This window comes from Calonectris borealis, chromosome Z, assembly GCF_964195595.1.
Source record: "Calonectris borealis chromosome Z, bCalBor7.hap1.2, whole genome shotgun sequence".
Lineage (NCBI taxonomy): Eukaryota > Metazoa > Chordata > Aves > Procellariiformes > Procellariidae > Calonectris > Calonectris borealis.
In genome coordinates this window covers 3,331,123-3,350,750 of record NC_134352.1, presented here as the reverse complement: position 1 = coordinate 3,350,750, position 19,628 = coordinate 3,331,123, and the positions used below count along the sequence as shown (strand labels likewise).

At 39.3% G+C, this 19,628-nt stretch overlaps 1 protein-coding gene across 1 annotated transcript in view; it reads left to right on the top strand.

Annotated features, from left to right (window-relative positions):
- Positions 1–19,628, top strand: part of ADGRV1 (adhesion G protein-coupled receptor V1) — a 290,582-nt gene that overhangs the window by 218,886 nt on the left and 52,068 nt on the right. The window contains exon 87 of the mRNA XM_075138497.1: positions 15,172–15,329. Within this exon, the coding sequence (XP_074994598.1) occupies positions 15,172–15,329 (158 nt within the window). The remainder of the gene's footprint in view (positions 1–15,171; positions 15,330–19,628) is intronic.

Below are 19,628 nucleotides of genomic sequence, written 5' to 3'. Positions count from 1 at the left end.
GAGAAAAACAAGGAAATTGTTTTTTGCTTTATTATGCAATCGTTCTGGTTTATTGACAAGACTGTTGTTGCACACACTGACTCAAACTGAATCTTCTGAAGATCCTGTTCTTTGCTGTTTCAAAACAGCATCTTGGCACTTCTTCATTCTTTGTTCATGGTGGACTGGGTTTTCCCCACTGTTTTCTATTGCTGGTAGTTACTCTGTGAGTACCTCCATTAATGAATATGGTGCTACTCGTAATGAATATTGACATGTGAGTAAAGGTGATAGGGTCAAATTTCTAGCAGCAATTCCCACTGATGTAGAGTTGTCATTCAAAAAACTGTTGGGACTATCTGTTCAAATGTAAACATGAACGAGCAAGCTTTGGCTTGATTTCTGGCAATTGTAAGTAATTCTGCTGCTTTCTGAGTTTACATTTCTTAACCAAAATGTTGTAATGGTGTTTTCGTTACCTTTTTTCCCTCCTTCTTCTCCTCTTCCCTCTTTCTTTTGCTGCGTAGAGGAAAGAAACTAAAAGAAAACTAAATAATGCCAAAGGGTTGACTGTTATTAAACATTTTGCATTTTATTCAAAACTTATATCCACTAAAAGAATTAATTACCCCATGTTGAATTATATATGAAATAAAAGGTATAGGCCTGTCTCTGAGCTAATCTGCATGAGATATAAAGTGATTTAAATTCATCAAACACAAACGCGGCTTTCATTTTCGTTCATACCAAACAATACCCACAGCAGTAGCATGGGCAGTAAGAGATTTCTTGGGTTGTTCATTTTCCCATCGTCTCGACGAGGTGACAGAGGCCAAGCACAACACGGAATCAAAGGGGGTCAGTCCAGCTGCGTTATGCTTTGGGCAGTAGTATTTGATTACAGAAGTCTCAAAATGTGCTTGTACAAGTGGGTGACGTGTTTCACGGCTGTACTGGACTCCTTTATGGTTCATCTGAGATTTGCTTGCTTTGATCCATAAGTAGATGACATTCGGCGTTCCAGAGAAAATCCTCTATTTCCATTTGAGGAAAAGTGATTAAACAAAAGCAAAAATAACATTATGGTGTAATCTTTGAGCTGCAGCTATAGGGAAAGCAGTAGCCTTTTTAATTTTTTTCCAAAATAATTCTGTAGGTCTCTACAACCTTTCTCAATCAACTGTTTTGCTGAAATTATAGGGTGAAAAGTGTTTTTTCCCTGTTCTTGCACCCCATCTCTTAGGTAAGTAGGGCAAATTGAACCAAGAGTCTTTTACATTTTGACATCAAAATTTGTGTAGTTGTCACCATGGGTCAAGACCACATCTAAATGTAGGATAACCTGTGAAACAGCTGGTGGAACATCGTGGCCATGGGTTTATGAAGAACTTGCACAACATACAGAGAATAAGATTTCTTACAAAGATGCACAAAAGAGTAAGCTGGACTTGTAGCTCCAACCGGACAGGAATTTTTGGGGCAGAGGCTCAATGTTTGCGCAGGCGCTCTTCCATGACTTTGCTAGGTGCCCCATCTCCCCCGGGGAGCTGCGCTGGCTTCGGGACGCTCAGCTGCAAGAAGCAGCTTATCTCAAATTCTGTTTCTGCAGCACGCCGACGCTGGCTTGCAAAGCGCAGCCTTGTAAAACCCCGTTCATAAACAGCTGGTGGAGCCAGTAACGCTCAGCCTTCAACAAGAGGCAGTTTGTCGTTCCGGGGCTAACAGACGTGGAAGTGGTGCCAAGCGGGCTCCTCGCCGGAGGTGGCTGAGCACCGTGGGACCGCTGCCGGCGGGGACCCGAGCTCCTCGGGCATCGCCCGCGGCGTTTGCTCAGCAGCAGCAGCGCCCGGAGCCAAGAGCCGAGCTTTGCTGGGCGGCCTCGCAGGCAGCTGGGCGCGTATCTGCCGTTTACCACCTGGGAAAGGCAGATGCAACGCTTTCGATAAGGGGCGCGGGGGTGCAGACTCGCGCCGCTCTGCAAGCTGACAAATTTAGGGTTTTTCAGACTGCTTGTGAGGAAAGAAACTGGTACTTCCCCCAGAGCAGTAACGCCGCGAGTTTCCGCTCTGCACAGGCTGTGCCGAGAGCTGCGTATGTTTGCAAAGCAGGGGCGGGGGGGAAACCCACCCTGAAAACCCAAACAAACAAAACTCTATGTATTGCAAAAACCTCTGTTAACATCCAGAGCTGAAGATTCTCTGGCTGCGTCGTTCGGAGGTGAGAATTGAGATAAATTGAAAAAAAAATAACAACTCACTAATACCAGGAAGCATTGCCTGTGGTTCACTTATCAGCAAGAACATTTATTTATGTTAGTGTTCTTTGTTTATGAGCACCGACACGAACTATGGTAGAGGTTCAGCAAACACTGTATTGTTTAAGTTAAAAATAAGAAATCTTTATAAATGCTGGTGCATTTTGTTACATTTCTAATTTGTTTTACCTGACATTTTATTACCTTTTGTAAATGTCTTATCTTACTGGTAAAAAGCTTATAATTTTTTAGCAAATTTACTTTGTAAATTACAAAAAGAATTTGTCAGAACTAGAAGGAACAGGAACTGACATTTAAATAGCTTCAGTTGCATACAATACAGAGAGAAGTGTAACATTTACAACTGTCTGTCATCTCAAATTTTAGAGGTGCTTCACACATAACAGATTATTCTTTGGGACTGGAACCCACTAATATTAGAAAACTTTTTGCTTTGTAAAGTGTAACTCCAGCAGAATGCAAGTTTTTAATAAACTTCTGTAATCATCACGCACTCTTTGATTTCAGTGGAGTGTGTATTTAGGACCCAATCGCTTGCATTTAGGACCCAATTCTCACAGCTGGCTACATTTTTTTATGGAAAGAAATAGGCAAAATATTTATAGTAAGAGCATGTACATATGTAAATATCACTTTAATATCTTAAACTGTCTAGTTAGAAATTTCCAGTGTATAATGAATACATTTCCAAGATCTTTTCTAATAAAACCAGAACTCGAGCTATTTTATAAAGCTGAACTGCGACTTGATTTAAGAAAATCAGAATTCAGTTTAAAATTTGAAACAGCCCATGAAATTTGGCCAACATGGGTTAAGCATGCAGTTTGTTTGCAAGTCATTAAAAAAAAAAACCTAACAAAAGTGGCAGGGATTTTCCAAAGAATATGGGAGAGCTGGTGGGCAGCCGCATCCTGCCAAGGCGATGCCAGCGGGATGTGGGCTGCGTCAGGACTCTTTGAAAGCTCCAGCAACACCCTTTGACTCAGTTATAAACCAGTGCTGCTTTCACCTTACCGTAAGGCTGCTTATTGGAGCTACTCGATGGAAATACAGAACAAATCGCTCTTTCCTGGTTATTTTGAGCTACTCTCTTGTTGCGGAGCAGACCAAAAAAAAAAAAATCTATTTCCTGAGAGGAACCTGTTGCTAAAGGAAACTCTTGCATATTGGAGAGTCATCAAAATATGAAGCCATGCCGCATTTCAGTCAGCCTCCACTGCTTGAACAACCTCTCTGGCCTGCCAAGTGTCATTTAGAGTACCCTGAGGCGGCTGTGGTTTATGCTGACCGGTGTGAAATTGTTCTTCCCTGATCAGTCCTCTAGAAAAATCAGCGTAGTTGGAGGGAAGGTCCTCGCTCAGTGTGCTCATACGAAGACTTCTGAAGGACTGAATCATGAAAGGGAGACACTGTGTCTTCCTGCGTCACGGTACCGCTGCGCTTGCCTTCCAGTGCTTGATTTTCCCAAGCCATGTCACTTCTTTTAAAACTTGCCGTGGGCCTGAGGTTATTATGAATAATGAGCTGTTAGAAATGCAGAGTAGGTCTGACCATTAATGCTCAGCTTCAGTACAGCTGCCACAGCCTTTTGAGTCTTATTTTTATCAAGGCATCCATGGCCTTGTGTAGTGATGCTGGAAGCCAGGTGTTTGTTTTTATCAAATCATGTTTTTACACTTTTTGGTGAAGGATGCATAGCACTTAGAAAAACAATGTTATTATCATAATCACTATTATTATTATAATCATCATCATTATGTAATAATAATGTATTTTTAAAAGAATGGAAACTTGCTTCCTTTTAATACAGGTCATTAGGCAGCTGCAGAATTATTTTATTATGACTTTTTTTCTTCTATAGTTGCTGGAGTTTTCTGCTTCTAAAAAGATGCTCAAACACTGCTCTCAGTTTCTGAAACAGCACAGAAATTCACTTTTGCTGGCTGGGAAATTATGACATCCAAATTTGCAGAAAGACTAGTTTATGTTTAGGTCTTCATTTATATATTTTATTATTTTAACTACTGAAATATGACTATCACAGTATGAATTTAGTATAATGAATCAGTATTTCAATATACTTTATTAGCTGATTTTAATTGATACATAAACATTGTAATAAAACTGTAGGACATACAATAATGATATTAGGTTTTCTGTAAAAGTTTGGTCTTACCACTGTAACCCAAGACAAAGAAAAAAAAATACTGGTCTATAAATTTTCAGGACCAACTTGAAATACTGTGAAGGGTCCTGCTTCTCACCGTTAGGTATCCGCCATCACGCAGAATCAGCTATTTCACTAGGCCTCCTAGAATTGAGGAGCTTACTACTTGTCACTTTTGAAAATGTTTTAAATGATAAAATGACACCCCAAATTCCAAACAAATGCCAAATAAAAGAGCTCCAAGGTCTGATAACTGGCCCAAAGGTTAAGTGACACAGACTGGTTCTCATTCACATTTGTTTGAAATCTCTGCCCCAGCCAAAACTACATAGCACTTGGTCCTGTATCTGCTCTGATCTCTTCAAAGAGTCTTCATAGCAATAAAATCTGTTGCTTTGTGTGTGGTTTTTTTCAATTCAGAGTATCTGAAACCACATGAAAGTTGTATTGACAGCAACCGGGGTGTGTTTTTATAACAAAAAAACGACTGTATGTATGGTGTGCCCTCACAGGAGGCACGTGGGCATTTTTGAGAGCCCTAAGGCCTGGAGTAGGGTTGGAGTAGTGTTGATAGTCTGTAGAGGATGGAAGGAGTAAAATCTGCTGTAGTTTCAGTCTGCCTCTGCCTGGACATTGTTTTGAAAATACCTAGTTGGAGTGATGCAAAACAGAGTTAGGCATTTTGGTGGTAAGAGGATCACTGCTTGACCATAGATCCCTAGATCTTCATTTGCCAGTGTGGATGTCCCCCACTAAGCCAGTACTGAATGAGGACGGGAATTCTTCCTAGATCCTTGTTTTTCCTTTTCACTTAACCAAACAGATGAATTATGCCACCATTGGACCAACATTTGGTTGAAAAATGTTGTTTCAAGCTGTGCTTGCATTTATTATTTATAAATTTTAAATTTATTATATAGATATTTAACATCACTAAGTTTTTATTCTACGCTGCAAATTACAGAAATTGTAATTTTTACAGTCCATGCGTAGTAAGTATAGATGATAGAAGAATTACTCGATACTATCGTTTGCATGCCATGTTATTACCCAGAGCACACCTGAAACCAATGGTTGCTTTCTGAAGGTTTAGGGAAAAAAATGTAATGCTTGGGATGTTGTATTGTGTTGCAATGCACTTTGCCCTTTGTAAAAGAACAAAATATAAACATCTTTGCCGATGGGTTGTTTTAAAATGCTCTTGTTTGTGTCTTATGCATATCTTTAGAGAGAGATTCTCTGACCAGTAGCAGGATGCCAGACATATTACCTGTGGAAGTAAAGTTTTTAGTAAACATTATTTTGGATACCGGATAAAGTAAATACTGCATTGTTAGACTGGAGCTACACGTGTGGTTTTCACCATTGTGCATCTGAAGAATTACTTTTCCTATTATGCAGTTTGGATTGTGCAATATTTTAGCTGATTATGGATATAAATGATCTTGCTTATCATCAGAGGCATTGACAGGCAACATCCTGGTCAAATACCAAATAGGATGTAAATAAAATAGATGCTAGGCATGTTCTCTGATGTGTGCAGTCACCCTGTGCATGTGCATAGTTTGCAGTTATTGATAACGAAGGGAAGAGAAGGGAAAGGAAAAGGGAGAAAGGAAGGGGAGAAAGGAAAAGAGAAAGGCAAGGCAAGGCAAGGAAAGAAAAAGAGTAGAATTAAGAAATTATCTACAGTGGAAAAAAGAAAACTCAGCTGATGATCTCTGTTTCCTATTTTGGGCTTGATTCTGTGGATTCCCTAGGAAATGTTTAACAAGCGTTCAGCAGAAGAGAAAACTATCTACATTAGAACTGAACATCAGGGGCTTCATTGGAAAGAATGGTTCAAACAGAGAAATAAGAGCTGCCTAACATCTTCCATTGTAGGGCATGTGCTTTAGGTATTTTTATATTTCTTTGCCCAAGCATTAATTTCCGGACTTGAAAGTACCTTGCTAGTTTGTGTCTGGATCCTCTTTTAAGGGACCTAGCCCCGATCCTTGTGGATCAGCTAAATACAGCTAGTCCGTTCCGTGACTACTCTGATAGCCATCAGCCGATCTTGGTATAGTTTAAGACCCTCAGCTTGTGTTTTCCAGCAAGAAAAATGTATTACAACATGGAGAAAGTATTTTGTCCTTTTTTTTGCCTACTCATAGATTGTCAGTTCCTTTGCCTACTTGTAGTTTGCCAATACATGTCCCTTCTCTTTAGAAAAAAAATAAACAACAAAAATCAAACCAGACCAATCAAATCAAAACAATTTTTTTCAGTCTTTCTGAGTGGAACACATTTATAAGACCTCTGGTAGCCTTCACAGCTCTATGTGAACTTTCTTCATTCAATTCGTGTTTGTGAAATGTGCCAAAACTAGACACAGCTTGCCACTGGGGTTTTGGTAATGCTGACTAGAGCGGAACGGTTACTTCATATGTGTTGCAACATATACTGCTGTTCATACATCCAAGTATGACATCTACCTCTTTGCAGCAGCAAAGTTACGACTCGTGTTCTGCTTAATACCATCCACAGTAATTTCCAAATTCTTTTCTGCAGAATTAAGAACTAGCCAGTGAGTGTTGTAGGTGTGTAGTAGGGTTTGCAAATTTGCTTTCCTTGTGTTGCATCCCGCTGTGTAATTCAAATAGTGTCAAAAGTTTCCAAGTGCATTTATAAACAAAACCTGTAACCTAGTGAAAGAATGAAATCAAGTTTATCTGCTGTAGTCTGTTGTCCAGATCTTGATTTTTGCTTTTAATTCTTCATGAGCTGAAAGTTTTGTCATGTCTCATATTTGTTCAGTTGGATCTGTTCAACAGGCTTTGTCAGTTAGATCATGTTGTTGCCCTTTCTGACCTTTGCAGCAATGTTAATACATATCTAGTCATCTCAAATTTCCCTATATATTCCAAGACATATTCAAAAAGACTGTCAACAGACTAACTATGTTCTTAGGTAAATTTTTCAAAATTCTTAGATGAAACTTCTCAAGCAGTCATGACTTTACAAGGTCCTTCAAATATTGTTCAGCGTCTTCTTTGGTTACAAATGGACTGGAAAATACTACATTTACCTCCTATAATACAAGCTTGGGTTAAAGGAGTTTCCATTCAAATTTACCACAGCACAAAGCTGGGAAAGAAGTACATTGAATGTTGATTATAATTCATAATGTTATTGACATACGAGATCTGTTCTGAAAAAGTAGTATGGTATTCAGTTGGGGACATGTGGAAAGAATTCTATCTTGCCAAGAGTAATTAACTATGCAAAAATAGGATGGGGAATAACTGGCTGTTTACCAGTTCTTCACAAAAAGATCTCGTGTGTATTGTGGATGATAAACTAAGCATGAGTCAACAACTTTGTGCTATGGCACAAAAGGCAGACATGGTATTGGCCTATCTATAAAGCAACTTAGTTTTAAGGACACATAAAGTCCTTCTGCTGTGGTCATGTACTGAGATGAAATGGTATCATAGGTGCTGGACCCCATAATTTAAGAAATACATTAGCAAAGTGGTGTGATCAATGAGACCGGCAAAGGTCTTAAATATAAAATATGCTCAGAAAAACTGAAAGATCTAGGACTGTTCCGTTAAAAGAAGACCGGAGGGGAAAATTGTAGCAATTTACAAGTAGATAAAGAAATGTTGCAGCAAACAAGGGAAAAATCTGTTTCCCACATCCGCGTTGGCTATGCCAAGACGTAACACATGTGCGGACCAAGAAGGGGTTAAGTCTAACACTGGGAAATGGTCTCTAGAGGTAAGTGCTGTGGAGCACTGAAACAGTTTTTTGGAGAGGTTGCGTGTTCTTCATCAGGCTAGACAGTCATCAGGCAGTAATGATGTTGGGTGTGGTATAGAGAAAAGCCTTTTTTATGGAGAGAAAAGTTTTTTAGTTCTCAGCCACAGTACAATTTCCTTCAGTAAAAGGTTCACATGGACAGCGAGTCATTTCTGATAGTACTTCAAAAATATTTTCAAATTCTCACTCGTGTTAAGCCATCCCGTAGCTGTATCCACGATACCATCACAGGCCAACACTTGCTGCAATGTTAGGTAGCAAAGTGGCATCTGGAATACATGCGGTTGTTTTTTGGCTGGGTTGCAAACTTCCTATCTGTGCAGTAAAGCTTAAAAAACCTCCAAATAAGTGCTACAGCACCTTCCATTGCCCAAGGCAACCATAAAGCACATCAGATTGGGCTGCTGTCTTTAAATGGGTCTTCCACTGAATGTTGATACGTGCCAAGTCCATGTTTTCATGGTGTTGTGTGGTCTGTTGTTAGTGTATCTAGAAGTGGAATGAAGACTATGGGTCTAAACCCGTGTTCCTTTGGCACTGTGAATTTTTGTATAATGTTGTAGAAATCTCTAGAATCTTACCTACTCTAGAAACAGAAATTTCTCTGGTGTGAATGTGGCTTGAATTTCCTCAGGAACTAGTGACTAGCATCTCCAACGTTACGCATTTTTAGCTCAGCATACCCTTTCTGACTGTTTTTCTTCACATCAGTTCATAGCCACATAAGCAATTTTCTTAAAAAAAACCAGCACATACTAACAAAATTGTCCACATATTTCTTTCTCTGTCAGGGGAGTGGAAAACAAAACACAGCATGAACATTAATCTTTTTGCTTAATGTATTTATGGAAAATGACTACTGTGACAATATAAAACAAAAAAAAGAATGGAACTGTGTAATCTGTTCAGGCTGAGAATTCGTCAAAGGAGGCTTTGACGCTGCAAAAGCTGACACGGTTATCTGAGGGTATGCCCACCACTGCTTCGGTCTCAAACAGTTGCTAAACCCTGCATTTTTCTGCATGCAGTTTTAAAGTAAATAAGCATTATTTTTTGTTTGCTTTAAAATGCTCTGCTTTAAAGCTCAGTGGCTCATGAGCCGCTCTGCATTGATTCACTGCATTAATTCCACCATCGTGGTAGTTGGCCACGTGCATAAAACATCAGCCATCCTGAATGGTGTGTGCAGAGTCCATGGACCGGGGTCTCTAGCTTGGTGCTAAGGGAAATAAAATAGTACAGCATTACCTGGGCGCTTACTGCTTTGGTTTTGTACCTCACTGCCAAAAGCTGTGAAGGTGTTTGATATAAAGAAGAGCAGTATTCCAAAACAAGCAGAAAGTTGGAAGAAGGGGCCAGAGGCAGCAGCATAAACTCCTGTAAGAATTATTGCACTGGATGTAGGCCCACACAGGAGCAATTTGTCAGCTGAAATTGCAGACGAATATACAGCAGAGAACTGAGTTTACTGGTGATTCTGGGGCACAATGGAAGAGGTCAGATCTTCTCAGAGGGTTATACTTAACAACTGTGTCGAATTTAAAAACCCAGACCTTCCGCCTATTAAAAACCTATAATGATTGAAAAGAGGGTTGATTATCAAACTGTTAAGCTGCCCAGAAGCAGATAATAAATGTAATCATCTAGGATGAGTTCATAAAAGACAGACATTTTAGGTTTTGGTATGTTGCTTAGATACAGGTCATACACAATTTGCTCCAGATAATTTGTCAGATTAACAACTTTTTAGCAAGCATTTATTTGCAAAAAACGTTTCCATTGTCTGGCCTGCTCTGCACTTAGTAGAAAATTTTTGAGCATGTTCTAGAAGAAATAGAAGTGCCAACTCAAGGGTAATGTAGCCTTCTTCCACACCAAAGCGAAGATCTGGAACAGAGCAAGTTGCTTTTTAAGAAAGCCCAGAACGTGTGAACATCTAGTAGTGTATGTAGATCATTACTTAACTTGCATATTTTAATTTTTTAGCATTGTCTCATCTACTTTGTGAAGAATTTGCTGAGTAAGCATGAATAAATGATTCAAGCTTTGGCTTTCGTTAGTGTTTTTTTTTAGGTACACAGATTTTGTTCTCTAAATGGATGTGATGAAATACAAATACAAGTGCAAATTCAAATTCATGTGTCTGACCTTTGCCTTTTACTTTCCTGATGTAACATGTGCAACATGAGCAAACTCACAAGGTGCCACAACTCTCTGTTCTCTGTGCCAGGCTGCCCGCCAACCAGCTATGCCAAAAGCAAGGGAGAAGCCCAAGAGTTGTCAAGCTTTGTGCCCAGGCTTAAATAATGATAAATAAATAACAGATTAATTAATTAATTAGGGAGCAACAACAGTAATAATAATAATCTAGGTCTAACTCTGGAGGGAAACTCACATGACAAGTAGAAGTTGAAAGCTTAGCTGCCTGCTGACAAAACTAAATGAGAACACCAGGTATTTGATAGACAAGAACACTTCCGATTTTTTGTCAAACTTAACTTTCCATAGTTTCAAGATGCATTTGAAGGAGATTGTCCTTAGAATTCAAGACATGGCAATAAAGGAACGAAACTGTCTATAATGCATTGAGCTATTTTAAATCTTGCTTAGAAGGGAACAAAATATGTCAGTATTTTTATTGAATACCTTCCTCAATTTTTTAAATAGTCCTGATTTCCTTAGCAATGTTGCTTGAAAGTTTTTTTTTTATTTTCCTTTTTTAATATTAATTATGTAATAGTGCTAACAAATAGTTCCAGTATACAGCATGTCAGTTGTTTTCTCTTTTTCCTTTAAATATTTTAGGAAAAATAAATGAGGGCCTTCTGCATCATATGTAGCTGGAATCCCTTTCCAGATTTTAGGAAATGTTATGGTTTAAGAGATCACAGAAGACTTTACAAAGAGACTTAGAGGGTCAGATAAACATGCTTCACCCCCTTGAGAAGAAAGCAAGCCTAGCAATCCCTTTTATAATTAGAAGGGGGGGAAAGTACAACCAAGGTGAAGCCTTGATTGTGGCTGGGCAATAAATGAGGCAATTTTAATGAATGAATTAATTTAAATTTATATGATTTTGTGAGATTATGTCTTTTCCAAAGGGAAGAGGATATTGTCTGTTAATTTCTATGTCCTAATCTCTCCATGTTTGTTGTATTTAAAAGTATCAATTTAGATCAAATGAACATCTGCAGTAGTTCTCAAGAGGGAAAAAAATTCTTATATATTAAAGCTGTTTCTTGTCTAGTTCTGGTAAAAAATGTGTAAAATATCTTATTGCTTGGTATTGAAGGAAAAAACAAATATAGTTTCTGTATTTTTTTCTTCAGTTCTAAAATGATTATCAAATCATTACATACTAGTATGGAATTATACCTTGGAGAAGACACATACTAAAGACAATTATTTTTAAAATAATTTCTAGCCTCTTTTGTAGAATTAGAACAGATACAGACCTATACAGGGCTTTGGATAATGTGTTTAATGTTCTCATAAATTGGAAAAATCCCCAAACATTTTGTGAGTTAGTAACATTTGAGGTGGAAGTAGAGTACTGTTTATGGGAAAAGTGATGCCATGAGTGGAGTAGGAGATTGGGAGGCTACCAGAGAGAGTTTTGAAGATAATGAAAAGAACTGAGTTTAGCTAGGAGTAGTGGAAGAGAATCAACCAATGGGAATATGTTACTGGCAAGGTTACCAGAGAAATTTATAGTAATCAAAACAAAATCAGGGATCAAAACAAAGTCTGTGGTCAGAACAAAGTGGTCAAAACGAACCAAAGATTCACCCTCCAATCAGATAACAATAGGCAAGAAGGGTAAGAGTGGAGGCAGCTTGGGACGAAAGCTAAACAGTTGTCTTTTCGATGCTAGAAGAGATGTAAGCTGGTAGCAAAACTTCTTAAAACAGTCAGGGGAAAAAAAAAAAGTACAATTTGGTAATAGAAAGTGTTAATAGGAAGTCACAGAAACTTTATGATAAAATGACAGTCTCTGAAGAAGCGAACAGTGTTTGATTTTTCTTGTCCCCATTGCACAAGGCATGTATTTCAGCCGGTAGTTGTGGTTTGTTTTTTTTTTTGCTATTACTCAGATTGAAAACAAACAAAACAAAACCCTTATAGTTACTCATTCAAGAAAGAAACAGAAAAATAACTTCATTATGCACAATGGCACTGTCTTTCATGGATTAAAGACTGACTTAACAAAGTCTAGTGCCTGTTTAAAAAAAGAAAAACAAACTTGCTTGAAGGCTGTATTGCAGGAAATAATGCTCTTCTTTAAATAAGTAAGGTTTTTAATTATGTAGTTCATTCCAGTTTCCACTTCAGTCTTTCTATGCCTTTTTTTATAGTTGTGTTCTGGAACACCACCTTAGTTGATGTTTTGGGACATTTTTCTTCTATTCCCGTCCAATGCTAGGAATACAAGACAGACAGTAGTTCCATGTGACAAAAGTGTCGCGGTAATGGAATAATAAATGTGTGCCCCTAGTGTCAAGTATAATAAATATTTTCAGTTGGTCCCTATAATGATATCCCATATGATTTCCAGCATAAAAGATACCTTTCAACATATGTCATCACACTGCTATATGTGAATAAAACTTACAGAAAGTAGTGGTCATCGTTGAATTGCTCACCATGGCTTTCAAGAAAAAAATCCGAAGTAAGGTTTGTAGGTTAATACAGCATTGTGCATTTCTTGTCTACATAACTTTTCAGTGTCTTTTTTAGAGCAAGTACCTAGGAGTATTAGTAAAAGTGATTTATCTCTGTGGGTTTTCATTTTTATGCAGCTTTCGGTAACTGAATATAAAGGAGTGTTCACGGAAAACTTTCAAGACATTCAGATAGTTTTTTAAGAGTATACGTGATCTCTGAAATACAAAAATGTATCCAATTGAAAAAAATCACAGGTTTTGGAACATAAATATTATTTTATAGAAGGCTATACTTGCGCTAAGATTCTTGGCTTCAGTATAATCATTAAAAGCAGCATAGGTTATGGTAATGTGCCTTCATGTCTTAACGCTAATTGGGCCCACTCAAGAATACATTTGAGCAACAAAAAAAAGTTTCATACCTAAGAAATATTAAAAATCAGAAGGATGAAGTGGATCAGATGTCGTGCCCAGGAAGCAGCCGTGTTAAGGGCAGGTCGAGGGAGGTGATCCCTCCCCTCTGCTCAGCGCTTGTGAGGTCACGTCTGGAGCGCTGGGTCCGGTTCTGGTCTTCTCAGTACCAAAGAGACATGGACAGGCTGTACAAAGTCCAACGAAGGGCCACCAAGATGAGTAAGGGACTGGAGCATCTCCCCTATGAGGAAGGGCTGAGAGAGCTGGGGCTGTTCAGCCTGGAGAAGAGAAGGCTCCGGGGGATCTTTCTAATGTGTATAAATACCTGTAGGGAGGGTGCAAAGAGGACGGAGCCAGGCTCTTTTCCATGGTGCCCAGTGACAGGACCAGAGGCAATGGGCACAAACTGAAACACGGGAGGCTCCAACTGTGCATCAGGAAGCACTTTTGCACTGTGAGGGTGACTGAGCAGTGGCACAGGTTGCCCAGAGAGGTCATGGAGTATCCATCCTTGGAGATATTAAAACCCCATCTAGACACAGCCCTGAGCAACCAGGTCTATGTATCCATGCTTGAGCATGGTCAGACAAGATGATCTCCAGCAGTCCCTTCCTACCTCAACCATTCGGTGATTCTGTGAAACAAACACCTTTAATTAGAGTTCCTACTTTCCCTATTGCTTGCTTACTTGCTCAGTGATGTTATCAGGTGGTATCTCAGCTTGGTGTCTGACTGAGCCTGTACCTTCTGAAGAGAGCTGTAGAAGGTATCTAGATTCTGCTGGAATTCACTGAGTGTGCCCGACTGATGCTCTGGAAGAGCTGACACAGAATGCAGTCTTGACTTGCTGGACAGAGTACGCATGTTCACCTAAGCACACCCAGAAGGTATACCAGCTGTATCAGTGAAACGTGTACCCAGGCTCTTCTCAGATGTACATCGTACCAGCATTGACTCTAAGCTTATTTAGCAGAGCTGACCTGACAAACAGAAGGGCTGGGTGAGTTACACCCTCTTAACAGGGATAGCAGTGACCACATACTCTCCAGACATACTGACTCCCGAGCCGTCCCTTGGGCTGCTCCGCGTGCGTCATCTCTGGAGTAGGTCAGTGGCTGTAAAGCACATACTGATCTCCAGGGAGTTCGCAGAAAACGCCGCTCTCTCATACCCTTGAGACCTCTCTTTAACTATCATCTCCATATCCTTCAAGTCATCCTTATATGCATAATTTGACTCTTTTTCAGGAACAACTCCTCTTCCTGTCACATCTTTATAAATAATTATAACTTTAATAAATGGAAAGGGTAAGGAGAGACAGGACAATTTAAAAAAAAATGGGAGGGAGTGAGCATTTGGCTTCAGTGTGCAAATGACATATAATTTCCAACAACTTGAGGAGGAATAGTTATCTTGCCTTTAAGACTTGTTCATTTATTTTAAAAATATATTTCTCAAAATTTAATTTGTGGTTTCAGGAGCTAAGTATAGAAAATTGCATAATGCCCTTTTACATTTTGGTGACTAAGAGTGATCACATTAAATGAATATAGCATGCATGGAGTTTGTTAAAATATAATTTGTTCCACTGCAGCAGTTTAAATCTCTGCAACATTGGTTAGGCTAAAATATAACATGCATACTTTTAAGGTGTAAATATTATATTCCTTAAGATATGACAAGGAGATAAGAACCAACAGAACCCTATGCATTCTAAAAATGTTTCTCTGGGAATGGAGTTAAAGAATTTGTGGTTTGTAAAGCATATCGTTCTTCAAAAACATTTGTTTTTGAAATTTCACTTATGACTGTTCGAGGTGTCTGTTATGTTTATAAACAGCATTTTTTTCCATTTTTATCATCAGGTGCTTCATTCCAAATGCCTACGCTGCTCTCTTCACCGCTGCTCTGGTGCCATTAATGTGCTTGGTAGTGGTTTTTGTGGTGTTCATCCACGCCTACCAGGTGACCCCACAATGGAAAGCATACGATGATATTTTCAGAGGAAGAACAAATGCTGCAGGTATGATTCGTTGGCTACCCCTATGCAAACAAGTTGGACTTTCAGAACAGCACGGACTGTTCTCGCCTGTTCAGAAAACCCCACTAGAAACCACAGTTCAATAGATAACTACGCACTTGTTTAAGATTAAGCGTGCTGGTGGTCCCTTTGAAGTCTGTGAAAGTACTTTAATGCCGGAGTTATGCAGATGCTTCACTGTCTTAGGAGGATAAAAATGCGTTAAACCTAAAACAAGAAATTAGTATCGCTGGTTATGTCTAGTCTAGTGAACAAGAAGTTAGTGTCTTGTGAAGATACTAATGATGTCTAGCCTAGTGAAGAGAATAGCGGTAAGACACAGCACCGCCCTGCTTGGAGCGCAGTGCCTGGTTTGGCTGGGGGTACCGAACACCCTGTCCCAGGGCGGGCTGGGGCTGCCGGGGGCAGCGGTAACGTAGGAGCCCAGGCGGTGCTCCTCCGCTCGGCCCCGGGTGGTGGGCGCAGCTCCTAGCCCTTCTGTTTTGCGGTATATTCGGTGGCTGCCCCGTCATGCGCCGGCTGCGTGTTGGAGTATTTGGGGTTAATGCCTCTGTTTTGACATTTCCTAGCGCTACTCGCAACTGAAACGCGCTTGAAAGAAAAGATCTGTCTCGTGCAAAACAGGAAGTATCAGTCGGTCTCCTCTGTCAGAACAATTCAAATACAATAATGTTCCCAAAATAAAGTTGCAGCAGTTTAGACCAATACCATAATAATAGAACACTCCGTGGGAAGCTTAGAATAATTCTTTTGTTTTCATCGTGCTTTTGGAAAAAAATCCGGGTTTTATAAACAAGTGCAAATACACAGATTTTTAATAGAAGTGTGTCTATTTTCTCCCTGACTGCATAAGCCAGTTAGATTTTATAAACTTGCAAAAGATTCTTGAATCATTTTTCCCAATTCATTAGATAAATAGCATCTGAACTTAAAAGGGACAGTAGATTATTAAAAAATTCCATTGAGTAGTCCAGTGCTTGTAACTGTTCAGATTTATAAAGAGTAGCTGTCTTGTTCAAATGCTCCAATTTCCAGTCATAATTGTATTATGAAGTGAGGAGCTGTGGGTTTTTTTGAACATTTGAGTTATAGAAATGTATTCCTTTTATGAGAAAATGAAAACAATTATTAAATATTATTATCTGGACATTTCTTCAAATATTAATTTCTTTCTTAGTGACAAAATGTCAGCTTGACTAAGAACTATATGAATTTGGGTAAGGTCTGATAAACAGAGCATATAAGTACGATACTCAAGACCTTACTTGCACTTTACTCTTTCATCTCTTTCTGATATAAAAGGGACTGCCTGGAGCAATCACAAAGGTGGCTCCTTCTTCAGTCTTGAATAATATAGTTTATTTATTTATAAATAACTTTTTTTTAGTATCTCTAAGGATGGAGATTCCATATTCATATGTTGAAGGTTAAGGCTTGTCTCAGAGCCGTTAAACCAGAGGAAAAAAAAAACTGAATACTGAAAAAATACCATAAATAAAGTTGGCATGCAAAATGGCAGAAAGTACTAATAGGAGTTATAATAATAGGGTTGAAACAAAACTTTGTTTGATTTAACATAGGATTCAGGGTGGTTTTTTTTCTCCAATAGAGTCCAGAAAATGGTACAGAGAATGCTGAGATCTCAGAAGAAAAGAAAAAAAAAAATCAGGAAGAGAGGCGTTCAATAACATGTCAATAATAATGCGGGATTTTTACAGCAGGTTGTAACTTTTACTACTTGCGCACCTTCACGGCAAACTGATGTTTTGCTACCGCAGGGCTTTTGCGAGCACAAATGAAAGTGCCTGGTGCAGTGGGTGAGAGCAAGTTGGAGAGAGGCTGTTGTAGAGAAGAAAGAGAGCTGCCTGGTGAGGTTTATGGTGCCTGTGGTTGTACAAGCTTCTCTGTGTAGCTGTTTATAGTGTAAGCTTCCAGAAAGAAAGGCCCGTGATTTCTCTAGTTTGTAACGTTGCCTATAACTACATAATGTGGTATTTACTGGTAAAAAAAGGCCTCTGACTTTCTTCCTGAATATTTCTCTCCTGGAATGTGAGATAATGGTAGTGCATTTACATTATTTTTAATATTCTATGAGTATATTGTGCTTTAAAGACATATTCAAAGGCAGTTTGCAGCGGTAAGGCCTATTACCACTTCTAAATTTTGAGTCTTACCATATGACGCACTCTTTGGAGAAGATCATTCCACTGACTCCATGTTCTTACAAAGCCAGTGGGACCTGCTCCTGTTGCAGTGCTGTTACTGCAGCCACCATGGAGGATGCTGTGGGAAACACCATGTTTCATAACGGCAAAGTTGCCTGCGATCAGCTGCATGATGATATCTTGCTTCTGCAACAAAGAGGGGGTCCTGGATCACACCTGCACCACGTTGTGGCTTCAGTGCAGCTTACAAGATCCTGTCGGGTAGTGAGGTCTTTTAGCAACGTTGCCTCCTTAAGTTGCACAGGCACCCATTATTTTGCACTAAATATGCCAAGGTTCCTCTCTGTTTCATCCAAAACCAGAGGAAAGGCGGAGCTGCCAAGCAACAGTTGTCTATGTGTAGTGCCTTATTCTGGCTTGTCTCCAGCTCCCATCCCCATACTGATTTCCTCCCTGTTCGGTCACCCACAACCATGAATTCCTACAGCAAGAAAACCTTTCCCAGCCTCCATCCTGAGGTTCGGTACCCAAACTTCCCCACTTCGAACGGTGCGATAAGTAATGGGAAAAAAGAAAAAGAAAAAAAAAAATTCACTGCTTTGGAAAACTGTCTGCTCTCCATTAGTTACCTTCTCTAGAAAGAGAATAAAATTCCGGGTGAGTGACACTGTAAACAATACTGACATATCAAGTGTAGACAGCTGTAAACATAGACAAAAATATTTTTAAATGCACTTTTACTTTTACTAGTAATTGTGGACACCTGTTCATTTAAATTCCAGAGAGCAAAGAGTATTGCAGAAAGGAAAAAGTGGCATATATAGACATGTAATTATAATTTATACATAGATATTAATACATGTGAATATTTGAACCAGTGTTTATTCCCCTTCTGGGAGTCATTCTGTTAGAAGACAGTTAAAATTGCAGTGTGATACAGATGACCCAGTGTGGATTCTGCAATAATTCATGTAAAACACTACTGAATGTTGTCAATAAAAATAAAATAGCAAGGTCACTGGCTTGCATATTACCATAAAACAGGAGTTCGATATGCAGATTTGAAAGAAAAAAAAATTATCTGGCTTCTAAGTGTACATTCTTTAGGTCATTTCATAGATTGTAGGAAAAGCCCCTTAAACTACAGCTGGTAATTCTGAAATTCCATATTTGTGATCTCTGCTTGAGGAAGGCTATTACTAACTTTAAAAGAAATTTAATAGGAGTAGAAAAAGTAAAGTTTATCCTCATTTGTAGTGTATACTGGTTTTTTTTTCAAATAAATTGAATATGCAAGTGGCTAAGCTAAAAATTGAGTCAAAATTCTCTTTTCTCCTGTTGTTGGAATACTTTGAAGCTTACCTTGCAAAGAAGGTTCATCTTGAACTATCCAGAATCACAGAATCATAGAATGGTTTGGGTTGGAAAGGATGTTTAAAGATCATCTTGTCCAAACCCTGCCATGGTGAGGGGGTTGGAGAATATAGGAAGAACCTATCTTCTACAAGATCAGGTTGCTTAAAGCTCCATCCAGCGTGACCTTGAACGCATCCAAAGACGGGACATTCACAACTTCTCCGGGCAACCTCCGTTGCAGTGTCTCATCACGCTCATTGTAAAAAATGTCTTCCTTATATCCGTTCTAAACCTACCCTTTTTCAGTTTAAAACTATTGGCCCTTGTCCTGTCACTACAGGCTCTGGTAAAAAGTCTTTCTCCATCTTTCTCACAAGCCCTCTTTCAATATTGAAAGGCTGCACTAAGGTGTCTCGAGAGCCTTCTCTTCTCCCTTCTCTTCTCCAGGGTGAACAACCCTTTCCTCACAGGAGAGGTGTTCCAGCCCTCTGATCATTTTTGTGGCTCTCCTCTGGACCTAGTCTAACAGGTCCATGTCTTTCTTGTGCTTGGAACCCCAGAACTGGATGCAGTACTCCAGGTGGGGTCTCACCAGAACAGAATAGAGGGCTATAATCGCCTCCCTTGACCTGCTGGTTACGCTTCTTGTCATGCAGCCCAAGATATAATTGGCTGTCTGGGCTGCAAGTGCACATTGACAGCTTGTATCCAGCTTTTCATCTGCCCATATCCTCAAGTCCTTCTCTGCAGGGCTGCTTGC